The 13587-nt window shown below is 44.8% G+C and overlaps 1 protein-coding gene across 2 annotated transcripts in view; it reads left to right on the forward strand.

The window, feature by feature from the left end:
* Nucleotides 1-907: 907 nt before the first annotated feature.
* CRK (CRK proto-oncogene, adaptor protein) overlaps nt 908-13587 on the forward strand; it is a 30649-nt gene continuing 17969 nt past the window's right edge. For both annotated transcript variants that reach the window (XM_069483500.1, XM_069483501.1), the window contains exon 1: nt 908-1270. In XM_069483500.1, the coding sequence (XP_069339601.1) occupies nt 1030-1270 (241 nt within the window). In that variant the 5' untranslated portion in view covers nt 908-1029. The remainder of the gene's footprint in view (nt 1271-13587) is intronic.

Genomic DNA, 13587 nt, shown 5'->3' on the forward strand with positions numbered 1-13587 from the left:
CAATGTAATTAGGGGCAGCCAGACTAGAGCACCAGCGAGCAGACTGTTCACAGGAATAGTCAAGAGATGATCACGAAGTGAGAGTAGGAGATACCCATGGCCACAATTTAGGGTTTAGCATATGACCTGAGAGCCTCAGTAGAGAGAAGAGAACTCCATACTTCTACCTGGCTTGGCACACTCTGTTCCCTTTGCCTTGAATGCCCTTCCCCACATGCCGTTCAATAGTCAACACAAGCCCTCTCAGGTTCCTCTACAGACTGGATCAGGGGGCTCTACTGTGTGTCCTTGTCCATTTCCCGTCACAGTACTTGTCATTCCTTTGTCATTGACTGTTTCCTGGTTCCTCCCACTGGTCTGTGACTGCAGTGAGAGCAGGGCCCAGCCTTGCTCATCTTTGCCCTCACAAGGCAAGTGAGGTGTCAGTAACCGTTTGCTGAATGAATCAATGAAAACAAGAACTTTAGCCGGCCTGTGGAGAAGGGGGAGGAAGGAGCAGAAAAAGAATGGTATCTCAGGGAACCTTGCTGAGAACTCAGGCCCTGGGGCCACATCTATCTTTTCCATTCCAATTCTATCTGGGAGTCCGTTGCCTAGAAGTTCTGGGCCTTCCAAGAACTTGAAGCCTGGTGGAGAGAAGTACCCAACGGCCAGGGGCGCAAACGCAAATCTCTGCGGACTGCGGGCTGAGGCCCTGCCCCTCGGCCCTGCCCCTCGGCCCTAAGCTCCGCCTCCCCATCCTCTGCAGTCCCAGTCGGGGCCAGGCGGCGACGCCCATGAGACCGCATGCGCAGTGCGCGCACAAGGGCTATTTTGCCCTTCTCCCAATGGCGGGCTGTGGTCCCCTTCCCGGCAGCCTCCCTCGGGCAGGGAGTGCGTCATTTCCGGTGGGGAAGGCCCGCGGCCGCCGCCGCCATTTCGGGCACTGCTGTGAGGCTGAGACCGGAGCCGGTCCGCTGGGCGGCGGGCGCCGGGGCTGGAGGGGCGCGCGCGGCGGCGGCGGCCCAGCGTGTAGGCGCAGAGGCGGCCATGGCGGGCAACTTCGATTCGGAGGAGCGGAGTAGCTGGTACTGGGGGCGGTTGAGCCGGCAGGAGGCGGTGGCGCTGTTGCAGGGCCAGCGGCACGGGGTGTTCCTGGTGCGGGACTCGAGCACCAGCCCCGGGGACTATGTGCTCAGCGTCTCCGAGAACTCGCGCGTCTCCCACTACATCATCAACAGCAGCGGCCCGCGCCCGCCGGTGCCCCCGTCGCCCGCCCAGCCTCCGCCCGGTGAGGGACTGACGGGACGGGAGGCCCTGGGCGGGGTGAGGGCCGCGGAACTCCCAGCCTGGCCGGCTGCTCCTCGCGAGCTGACCACCACGAGGGATGTGGGCAGAAGGCTGGAGTGACCATGGCCGGGGGGCAGCCCGCTGCTCGGGCTTGTTCCCACCGATGAGCAGGAGTGTGTGGGGGAGGAGGAGCCGCTGACCGAGGCCTCTGGGTGTGCCTTGGGAGGACAGCCCAGGGGAAGGGGAACTGCTTCGGCCCCAGGGTGGGGCCAGCGCCCGGCCCAGGCACTAGGGTAGGGCAGGGCAGGGCAAGGCAACGTGGGGACAAAGAGCTGAGGGAGATGATGGCACTGCGGGGGCATCACTTGGCAGCGGTGCCCAGAATGAATCCGATAATCCTACAAGTGGCTTTTAGGCTTGAAACATTTCCTGCGGTGTTGGAGAGCCCGGTTTGGCCTTCGGTAGGAAGTCACCACATACTGGCCGGGAGGGATGGAGACACCCTCAGGAAACTGGTCAGCCTTTTCCTTTCTTGGGCATTTTTCCAAAATACTTTTACCATCCTCTCCCCGTCTGGAGAACGAAGGTGGTGAACAAAGTGCCTTGGTGATAAAGAAAGCCTTCTATGATCAGCCCAGAATAAGTTGCCTGGCTGTGTCCAGCAGTTCTTAGCGTCCAGAAGACTGCCCTCCACATACAGGGGTCCTAATTTTCAAAGTATTTAGTGAAGGAAAGATTTTTTTTTCCAGAAAACAAACCAGAAATAAACCAATGGAAACAATCTCTTCCCTGAAAGTGACTAGAACTTCATTTTCCTTGGATTTAAACGTTGTCGATCTGTACCTCAGGGCTTCTCCTTGTTCTTTAAGTTGAGGCTGTGGCCTGAATCTTCCTGGATATGGGGAACAGACCAGCTGGGCAGATCCTCCAAGAATGTAAATTATCTGCACTGGGTGTTCTTTGCCAAGGATCAATGAGGTGTGACTGTCTCACCCATGCTCTTGGAGTTGTTTTGGGAATCTTAAGGAAATATACGTACTTAGTACTTGAGGTTTGTGAGGTACAGAGTAATTCTGAGGTTCTCTGTATCTGCGTAACAGCATCAAGAGTCCGAAGTGCCTTCTCACTGTTCCCAAGTTGAAGCAGTTTCCTCCTGACCACCTGAGACTAGATCCAGGTCAGTCTAATGAATTAGGAGGCTCCGGAGGCAGCCTTTGCAGACCTGACCTTTTAGGATAGCACTAATTCAGATTTACTCACTCTGGCCAGAAATGGGGAGATTGTTGTTAACACATACCAGTTTTTTAAAAATGAGTATAAGGTCTTTAAGTTCACAAATTATTCTAGGTCCTTCCCAGTCTGCTCAGTTTAATCGTATTATCATATGAGATGGGAATATTGATGTACATGTATTTGCCCTGAACCACATATGTTCTACTTTGATGCCACCTGCATGGAATCTATGGTTTTGCATTACATTCAGTAACACAATGGCAAGCTGTCATTGAAATTCAGTTTTCAGCCTTTTGTGTATGTGTTTCGTTGGTTGCAAAATTTAGAAATGATAGTAGGCAGGTTGGTTAGCTTGATATTTTTCCACACCTTAGGATTATGATTTTATATCTCAAAACTTACCTTGATAGTGAGCTCCACCTTTTCAAAACAGGTAAGAGTTCAGATCCTTGGCCCAGGAGAGAAGGTGAAGATTACCAAAGTTTGTGGATGGGGTGTGGAAAGTTCATGGGCATTGTGGTAATGCTGCCAGGTACCCAATTTCCCACATGCCATGTGCCCCATTTTTCTGCACAGGACAATCTATTTCAGTTGCTGTCTTTATAAAGATTACATAATCTTTGTTATCCCCCTGCCCATCAAGCCCTTTTTGTTTTGAAGCCACCCAGAGGAATTTTTTTTAATTTTAGAGAGGTGTATACAATATTAATAGCTAACATTTATTGACTGGTTTATTCTATGCCAGGTACTTTACTGAGTACTTTGTATCTTATCTCATTTACTGTCTATAACACTAGTGAGGTAAGTACTATGATCTCATTCATTAAAATATTTCCATTTTATAGAGGAGGAAAGTAAGAATCACAGATTCAGTCATTTGCCTAAGGTCACACAGCTAATGACTGAGCCAGAATTTGAACCTTGACGTTCTGACCTGAGAGCTGACCCTTTTACTCCATATTCTTTTCTGATAATACACATCTGCTATCTAAAGCCACTGATGAAGAGGCTTTTAAAAACGTTATTTGGCACATGGAATGTGGAAGATGAGCTTTTTGCTTAGGATTACATAGTGTGTTTTTTTCAGTTTTTAATTTTATTTATTTTTTTGAGACAGTTGCCCTCGGTAGAGTACACTGGCTTGAGCATAGCTCACTGCAACCTCAAACTCCTGGGCTCAAGGGATCCTTCTGCCTCAGCCTCCTGAGTAGCTGGGACTGCAGGCCTGCGCTACCACACCTGGCTAATTTTTCTATTTTTTGTAGAGATGGGATCTCGCTCTTGCTCAGGCTGAACTCGAACTCTTGAACTCAAGTGATCCTCCCACCTCAGCCTCCCAGAATGCTAGGATTACAGGCGTGAGCCATCGCACCTGTAGGCCAAGGATTCTCAGCCTTTTCCAGTGAACCTGTTTTTAACTTATCGTAGGTCTTCAGCTCCCATAGGCTTTCTGTGCTGCCATAGCTTGGGTGTGCCTTGGCCGTGCCACCGGATCATAGGGAAGAGCTTGGTCAGGTCTACTGGTCATATTCTGTCAGGTTGGGCTTCAAAATGGACCTCTTGGGAATGCTTGCAATAATCGGTTCATTAGTTTTTCCCTCTTGAAACAATGAGGGAGGGACTACCAGAACTTGACCAGTAGACAGTTGACAAAAGTGAGTAAGTGTGAATTAGAAGAGTAGTTACAAGCTTCAGCTCTGGAGCTTGTGTTTGGATCTTACTTACCTGTCACTTAATACTTGTGTAACTTTGGGCAAATTGTTTAACTTCTCTCTGCTTCAGTTTACTCATCCATCTGGAAAGAAGGAAAATAGTAATACTGACTTCATTGTTGTAAGGATTAAATGAGTTTAAATATATCAAATACTTGGGATCTTGCTATGTTGCCCAACTTGGATTAGAACTCCTGGGCTCAAGCAATCCTTCTCAGCCTCCTAAGTAGCTGGGATTATTGGCAGCTGCTGTCTGTAATCCCAGATAGCACTGCACCCATATATATGTTAATCTTAAGAACAGAACTGTGAGATGGGGAGGGGGGTTGAAGCAAAATGGAAAACTATTCTCAGCTTTGGAAGGTTCACAGGCATGCATGGTGGGGTTCGTAAGAACTGGTGAAACAGCTTGTTTCAGGGAATAAGTGCAGGAGTGGAGAGGGATGGGGTGCATCAGTAAGCGTGAAAGGACCTCGGGTCCAGTACATGGAAATAGGATGGTGCCTGCTGTTACCTGCTCAACCCAAAGCTTTCCAACTATTGCCTCATTTTGGAGGTGGGTGGCAGAAGCTAGGCTGTTAATTGAGATGCCTTTTAAAGGTAGTGCAGGGCCAAGCCACTGCACTGTCTCCACTGTGGAGATAGTGTGGGACTACTGATTACCCATTGCCACCTCTTTTTTTTTTTTTTTTTTTTAGTAGAGACGGGGTCTCGCTCTTGCTCAGGCTGGTCTCGAACTCCTGATCTTGAGCTATCCACCCGCCTCGGCCTCCCAGAGTGCTAGGATTACAGGCGTGAGCCACCTCGCCCGGCCCATTGCCACCTTTTTGCACCTTCAGCTTCTGTATTGCATTTGTTTACCTCACCTTGGCAGTTCACAAACCTGGTTCTCATGTCTTACTTTTCAATGTCAGAGTATCCCCTTCATTCAGTGGTTCTAGAGAAGTTCTTCAGTGAGTTACTTAAAGGTTTTACACCAAAAAAATAATTCCATAGTAAAAGGAAGTAGGTTTATTTATTGCAGGACTTCTCCAAGTGTTTACTGTGCTCATGTGAATTATGACTTTCCAAGAGAAGGTACTGGGTTTTTTAAACCTTTTTGTCCTCAGAACGATTAAGAAGCATCTTGAAATTCCGTAGAATCTTCTCTGTGAAATAGTGCAGTGGACTCTGGATTTGGGGATGAATTGAAAATTTCTGAAGGAATTCAGGGGGTGGGGGTGGTTTAAGCTGAATTTACCTGTGGTTTTTTTTTTTTTTTTTTTTTTAAGATTCCTATGGAAGGTACTAAATTAGCTTTTTATGGAACATCTATAATGTAGCCACTTTTAGGAACTTCATTAGACAGATATTTGGCCCCATTTTACAGACTCAGGGGCTGAGGCACAGAGAAGTTAGATAATACCTCATATAGCTAGTAAATGAGAGCCAGAATTCATCTAGCCCAGTCAGTCTAAATCTGGAAGGTACCATCCTGTATCTACCATTTTTAGAAAGCTCTATTTGCTTAGGAGACCATACATCTTGATACCTCTTTAGGATACCTTCTCAGATGAAGTCCACAGCCTTTTTAGCCCTTTATATTGGACAAGTGGGTATTTTTCTAAGCAACCTCTGTAAATGTCATAGGCAGAGGAGAAGGAAGAGAGGGTGGGAATTAGGAAAGATGAAGGGAACAAGAGGAAGTACTGGGAGATCAACGAGAGGCTGGGACGGAGCTGCACAGTACTTGTGCCAGAAGTGACCTGACCTATTTTAGCCCACAGATATTCTTCATGAGACCTTTAGGGATTGATACAAAAACTGATAACCTGAGGGGTGAAATACTCAAAAGTAAAGGGTTGAGCAGGTACAGACAAACCAAAAGAGTATCCACTGCTGGCATTGATTTTGATTTCTGAATGTGTCAATTCATAACCACACATTCAGATCTGGCACAGGGTTGATGTAGAACAAGTCAGTGAGGTTTTCCAAGTCCCCGATAGCTGTGAGAATTCTGTCTTTGGTTCTATTCTCTATACTGACTATCTCCTTCCTTTCCCGCCCTTCTATTTCCTGCCTTTAGCTGTTTGTGGTTGGAAGGAGACGAAGGAGGGGAAAAGGGCTGGAACACATAGCTGTGGTGAGGTTTGGGCTTATCTGGGACTTATGTATGTTCTGTTCTCCTCCTTTTCCTTCTGGAGTTTGGATCAATGAAGCTTGATTGCCCCATGTGTCTTAACTGCCCCACCAGTACACAAGGCAGGCATTTCTCTGTGGCACTATTACAGCGTCAGTAGACGAGAAAAATAATTTATAAGTAAAGCATATCAAAGGCATTCCATGGTATTGTGCCTGTATTTCTGTGTTGGGATTGCCAAGCAAAAAAAGTCATGGTGTGCCCAGTTCACACCATGCGGTATTTGAACAAGAAATGAATTAAACCTGCTTCCTACGTTTGTGCCAGATGAGCTGCCAATTTTTCTTGCAGTGATCTTTCAAAGGGACTTGGCTTAGTAGTCCTATTTGTTCTCCTAACAAATAACAAATTTGTTCTCTCCCCAAAAAACACATTTCACTTGGCCAGTACAGTTATAGAGGAACCATAACAATGGATGGCAGGGAGTGGTTGCCTTCCTTAGAGTGAATAGAGTACCTTGGGAATGTTCAGAGATGGTCAGAGTTGCTCTTCCATTGTGATTTTGTTGTATCTTGGGATACAGTTTGTTGCTACTGTTTTTTGCAGGAACATACCTCCAGTTAAAAGTGAAAGTGGTGGTGATGGGGGTGTCTTCCCAAGACATGGTATCTTGCTCCTTGCTCACCAACAACACTGTGCATGCCTTTGTATCTCCCGCTGTGCTGTGAGCTTCTCAAAGCTTGGGGACAGATTTTCATTTAGCTTCTTTCTCTTACTTCAGAGTTATGTTCATTAAGAATAATATCTCAGCTGGGCGCGGTGGCTCACGCCTGTAATCCTAGCACTCTGGGAGGTCGAAGCGGCTGGATTGCTCAAGGTCAGGAGTTCGAGACCAGCCTGAGCAAGAGCGGGACTCCGTCTCTACTAAAAATAGAAAGAAATTATCTGGCCAACTAAAATATATATAGAAAAAAAATTAGCTGGGCATGGTGGCGCATGCCTGTAGTCCCAGCTACTCGGGAGGCTGAGGCAGTAGGATCGCTTAAGCCCAGGAGTTTGAGGTTGCTGTGAGCTAGGCTGACGCCATGGCACTCACTCTAGCCTGGGCAACAAAGCAAGACTCTGTCTCAAAAAAAAAAAATAATAATAATAATATCTCTTGGCCATGCATGGTGGCTCACGCCTGTAATCCCAGCACCAGGGAGGCCAAGGCGGGAGGATCACTTGAGGTCAGCAGTTTGAGACCAGCCTAAGGAAGAGTGAGACCCCATCTCTACTAAAAATAGAAAAAATTAGCCGGGTGTGGTGGTGTTCACCTCCCAGCTACTCAGGAGACTGAGGCAGGAGGATGACTTGAGCTCAGGAATTTGAGGTTGCTGTGAGCTAGGCTGATCCCACAGTATTCTAGCCTGGGTGACAGAGTGAGACTCTGTCTCAAAAAAAGGAAAAATATCTCTTAGAGAAGCTGAGGTTGGAAGATTGCTTGAGGCCAGGAGTTTGAAGTTTGAGACCAGCCTGGGCAACATAGCAAGATGCCATCTCTACAAAAAATAAAAATTAGCCAGGTGTGGTGTGCACACCTGTAGTACCACCTACTCTGGCATCTGAGGGAGGAGGATAGCTTGAGCCCAGGAGTTTGAGGTTATAGGGAGCTATGTTCATGCCAGTACACTCCAGGCCTGGGTGACAGAGTGAACCCCTGTCTCCAAAAAAACCCCCAAAAAACAAAAAAATAATATCTAACAATGAGCACTTAAACTGCCAACCACTGTCCCAAAAGGGCAACTAGTAAAAACCATTTTGGCCACTGTACCTTCCCATGTAACTGGATAAATTTTAGCAAGGCAGCTTTTCCCCTTAGGTGTAATCCAGGACCATTTTCTAAGCTGGTGTTCTGCTTGTCCCTACCACTCTGCCATGGAGCTTTCTTGACCAGGCAGTGCTAAACAGGTCTCCACGCTCACACTGACCCTGACCTTAACGTAGTTGATCCTCATACCTAAAAGATCATCCTGAATTAGCCTGGTGATGATAGGCGAGGTGGCCATGTAGTTCTTTGCCTACCAGACTTAAATAGGAATAATTCTCTATCAGTGATCTACCTCAGTGAACAGAAGCTCCAGAATATAGTACCGCCATGCTCTGGTATGGTCATAACCAAAGTCGTCTCTCCAGTCCTGCACTTTTAACTATTGGTATCATGTTCTGCTGGTGCCTGAGGAATATTTGCCATTCAGACAGTCCTGGGTCTGGGCATCTCTTTTAGTGTTTTAAATTGGAGAGACAGCCAGCATTCCTGAATTGGTTATTAAGTTGTTTTAGCTTAAGCCATGCATTCTACAGGTGGACTTTCTGGAATATAAGAAATGTACAACTGTCTTTTAAATTGTGTCTTGGTCTCATCATTCATGTGGGTGAAAAGAAAACAGAAGGTACTCAGCAGTACTCATTCTGCATTGAAGACTTATGGTTAACTTCCAAAGTTAAAATTTTATCTTTTTACTTCTCCCCAGTAGTAGACTCAATTTTATTTTATTTCCTTTTTTGGAGACATGGTCTTGGTCTGTTGCCTGGGCTAGAGGGCAGTGGCGTCATTGTATCTTACTGCAACCTCAAACTCCTGGGCTCAAGCAGTCTTCCTACCTCAGCCTCCCAAGTAGCCAGGACTACAGGTCTTCACCACCACACCTAGCTGCTACTTCTATTTTTTGTAGAGAATGGGTCTCACTCCATTGCCCAGGCTGGTCTTCAACTCCTGGCCTCAAGTGATCCACTCACTTTGGTCTCCCAAAGTGCAGGGATTACAGGTGTGAGCCATTGTGTCTGGCGTAGACTGAATTTCTAACAGTGAACAAAATAATTAGGTTTCTACTCAGGTGCAGTATTGCGTGCCTATAGTCCCAGCTACATGTGAGGCTGAGGCAGGAGGATCACTTGAGGCTGTGATTTCAAAGCCACAGTATGCTGTGATTGTGCCTGTGAATAACCAGTGGACTCTAGCATGGGCAACATAGCAAGATCCCATTTATTTATTTATTTATTTATTTATTTTTCTTTTTTTTGAGACAGTCTCTCTCTGTTGCCCAGGCTAGAGTGCCGTGGTCTCAGCCTAGCTCACAGCAACCTCAAACTCCTGGGCTCAAGCAATCCTTCTGCCTCAGCCTCCCAAGTAGCTGGGACTACAGGCATGAGCCACCATGCCTGGCTAATATTTTCTATATATTTTTAGTTGTCTAGCTAATTTCTTTCTATTTTTAGTAGAGACAGGGTCTCGCTCTTGCTCAGGCTGGTCTCGAACTCCAGAGCTCAAATGATCCACCCGCCTCGGCCTCTCAGAGTGCTAGGATTACAGGAGTGAGCCATTGTGCCCAGCCTAAGATCCCATTTCTAAAAGAAAAAATAAAAATAGAAAAAAATTAGGTCTCTTTTATTAATATGTGATAGTTGTACATGTTTTTGAGGTATGTGTGATATTTTGATACGTGCATATGAAGAGTGGCAAATTATTTTAGACATTTGGAGTACCACAGTGTTCATGATAGTAATCACCATGGCTTTTAGATGGGGCAGTGCCATCTTGTTGATAAGAATAGAGTTAGCAATGGAGATAGGCCATTTTCCCTTAACAAAGGACTTGAGCAAGTAATTTTCAACATACTTGTTTCAAAGAAGTACAAATAGTCAATAAACATGAAAAACATCAAATAAAAGTAATATTTATTTTTTTCCTTTCATTTATTTATTTATTTGTGTGAGACAGAGTCTGACTCTGTTGCCCTGAGTAGAGTGCCCTGCCATCAGCCTAGCTCACAGCAACCTCAAACTCCTGGGCTCAAGCAATTCTCCTGCCTCAGCCTCCTGAGTAGCTGGGACTACAGGCATGCTCCCTGATGCCCAGTTAATTTTTCTATTTTTAGTAGAGATAGGGTCTCGTTCTTGCTCTGGCTGGTCTCAAACTCCTGAGCTCAAGCGATCCTCCCAACTCATCATCCCAGAGTGCTAGGATTACATGTGTGAGCCACTGCGCCCGGCCTAAAAGTAATATATATTTTTAAATTTTTTTTGAGACAGAGTCTGGCTCTGTTGCCTGGGCTAGACTGCCATGGCGTCAGCCTAGCTCACAGCAACAGCAACCTCAAACTCCTAGGCTCAAGCAATCCTTCTGCCTCAGCCTCCCGAGTAGCTGGGACTACAGACATACGCCACCATGCCTGGCTCATTTTATATATATATATATATATATATATATTTTTTTTTTTTTTTTTTTTTTTTTTCAGTTGTCCAGCTAATTTCTTCCTATTTTTAGTAGAGACAGGGTCTCGCTGTTGCTCAGTCTGGTCTTGCACTCCTGACCTTGAGCAGTCCTCCTGCCTCAGCCTTCCAGAGTGCTAGGGTTACAGGCATGAGCCACCTTGCCCGCCTAAAAGTAATATTTAAAAAGATAACATTTTTCCTCATTAAATTGGCAATGATTTTTAAAATACCATTTTGGCAAGGAGATGAGGGGAATGGGAACCCATCAACTACTGGTGAGAGTATAAAATTGCACAAGCTTTTTGGAGCACAATTTGGCAACAAAAACCTTAATGTTCCTCATCCTTTGATCCCGTGATTGCATTTCAAGGAGTTTATCCTAAGGAAGTAATTTTTAAAAAATCATCAATGGATAAAAATGCTCATAACAGCATTGTTTGCATTAGTGAAAATTTAGGAACATTTTACTATCCGGTGACTATACTCCATAGCCTAATGGCTAAAATCATGTTCTGCAGCTGGGTGGGCACAGTGGTACATACCTGTAGCACTACTTGGAAGGCCGAGGTGAGAGAATCGCTTGAAGCCAGGAGTTCAGGGCTGTAGTGCCCTGTGATTGCACCTGTGAATAGCCGCTGCACTCTAGCCTGGGCAACACAGTGAGACCGTATCTCAAAAAAAAAAATTAAAAAATAAGACATGTTCTTGAAGTATAATAGGAAAAGAAAGCAAGATATAAAACTATGTATAGTAACCCAGTTATAATAGACATATATGCTGGGTACGGTGGCTCACACCTGTAATCCCAGCAGTTTGGGAGGCCTGGGTGGAAGGATTGCTTGATTGAGCCCAGGAATTTGAGGCTAGCCTGTGCAATGGAGCGAGACCTTATCTCTACAAAAATAAAATAGCTGGATGTGGTAGCGCATACCTGTAGTCCCAGCAACTTGGGAGGCTAAGGCAGGAAGATCATTTGAGCCCAGGAGTTTGAGGTTGCATTAACAGTGATCACACCACTGTAGCCTGGGTGACAGACCCTGTCTCAAAAAAAAACAAAACAAAACGTATATGTATTATATACACATGTATAAAAATATGTATATATTTTAGGTCATTAAATATGAAATGTCCAATTTCAAATCAAAAGTTTATTGTATCTCACACAAGAAGCAGTACAATTAAAGTATGCACCTAAACCATCCACACAGTTTTGCCATCTTAATGGTATCTTGTTTATGCCGGCAGCAAAGAATCCTGGAGACCGAGTGGCAATGAAATTGCCAAAGGCATTTTTCCATAGTTTGTTGAGAATTAAATATTTTTCCTTGCAAGAAGTGGTAGTCAGCTGGTGCAAGGTCAGGTGAATCCAGTGGATGACAAGGAGTGTCCAAGTCCAGCCTCTGTAGTTCGAGTAGCATTGTTTGGGTGAGATGTGGTCCAGCTGCTTAATCACAAGCATCATCATTTCATCCAGTTGGTCACAGTGCAAATCCACTATAATCGATTGACCAGGTTTCACAAAGCTGTGGTGGATAAAACCAGCACTGGCCCACCAAACGGACACCATTAGCTTTTTTGGATGAATATTTGGTTTTGGACTATTTCGGTACTTCATCTTTATCCAACCATTGTGCTGAATGATTGTGATTAGCAAAAAGAATCCATGTTTCATCACACCTAACAATACAGTGTAGAAATGGTTTGCCTTTATGTCATGACAGCAAAAGCAATCTTTGAGACGATGTCTCTTGAAGCTCATTAAATTCATGTGGCACCCATCTCTCTAGCTTCTTTACCTTGCCGATTTGGGATTTTTATTTTTGTTTTTTATTTTTTGAGACAGTCTCGCTCTGTTGTCTGGGCTACAGTGCCATGGCATCAGATTAACTCACAGCAACCTCAAACTCCTGGGCTCAAGTGATCCTTCTGCCTCAGCCTCCCGAGTAGCTTGGACTACAGGTGTGTACCATCACACCTGGCTAATTTTGTTTCTATTTTTAGTTGCCCAGCTAAGTTTTTCTATTTTTAGTAGAGACGGAGTCTCCCTCTTGTTCGGGCTGGTCTCGAACTCCTGAGCTTAAGTGATCCTCCTGCCTTGGCCTCCCAGAGTGCTAGGATTACAGGTATGAGCCACTGTGCCTGGCCTTACCTTGCCGATTTGTCTGAAATGGTCCAATATTGTTGGAATAGTGACGTCAATCCTTGCTGCTAATTCATGCTTAGGTTGAGATTAATTAATTCACTTCCACTACAGCTTTCAGCTCATCATTATCCACCTTGGTCTCGGGTCACCCAGATGGCTCATTTTCAAGATTAAAATCACCAGAATGGAACTTCTCCAACCATTGCCGTACTGTGCATTCATTGGCCACATCCTTGCCAAACACTTCATTGATGTTTTGAGCTGTCCACGCTGCATTGGTTCCACAACGGAACTCATATTCGAAAATAGCACGAATTTTTGACTTAATCCATACGTTCACAAAAATCTCTCTAAAAAAAGATTTGAAAAATAATCACAAGCCAAGCCTTGCATTTGAAAGAATGAGGATGTACCTTCACAATAAAAATAAAACAAGAAGTGTCAGGGATATCAACTGTCAAACTTAGTATTTAAGGAAATCGGACATTTCATACTTGATAACCATATATTTTTTTTTATATATATGTATATATATTTTTATATGTGTGTGTGTATATATATATCTCAGGTAGGTGATAACCCAAAATGCTAAGAGTGGTCCTGTGGCAGGGTTAAGGCTGATTTAAAAAAAAAACAAAAACCCGCAAAACCCAAATTTTCTATAGAATTTTTATTATTTGCCAGGAAGCCAAAAGGTAAAAAAATTCAATGAAGATGATTTGATATTTTGGATGCTTAGCAGAGTGCAAGTTAAAGGTTTGTATTCCTCATTAGAAACTTTGTTTCTTGTTTGAACTGATACATGTTCATTTGTTATCCTTGAATTCTAGAATCTTGGGATAGGGAGTATATTCTGA

Source organism: Eulemur rufifrons, chromosome 9, assembly GCF_041146395.1.
Source record: "Eulemur rufifrons isolate Redbay chromosome 9, OSU_ERuf_1, whole genome shotgun sequence".
NCBI lineage: Eukaryota > Metazoa > Chordata > Mammalia > Primates > Lemuridae > Eulemur > Eulemur rufifrons.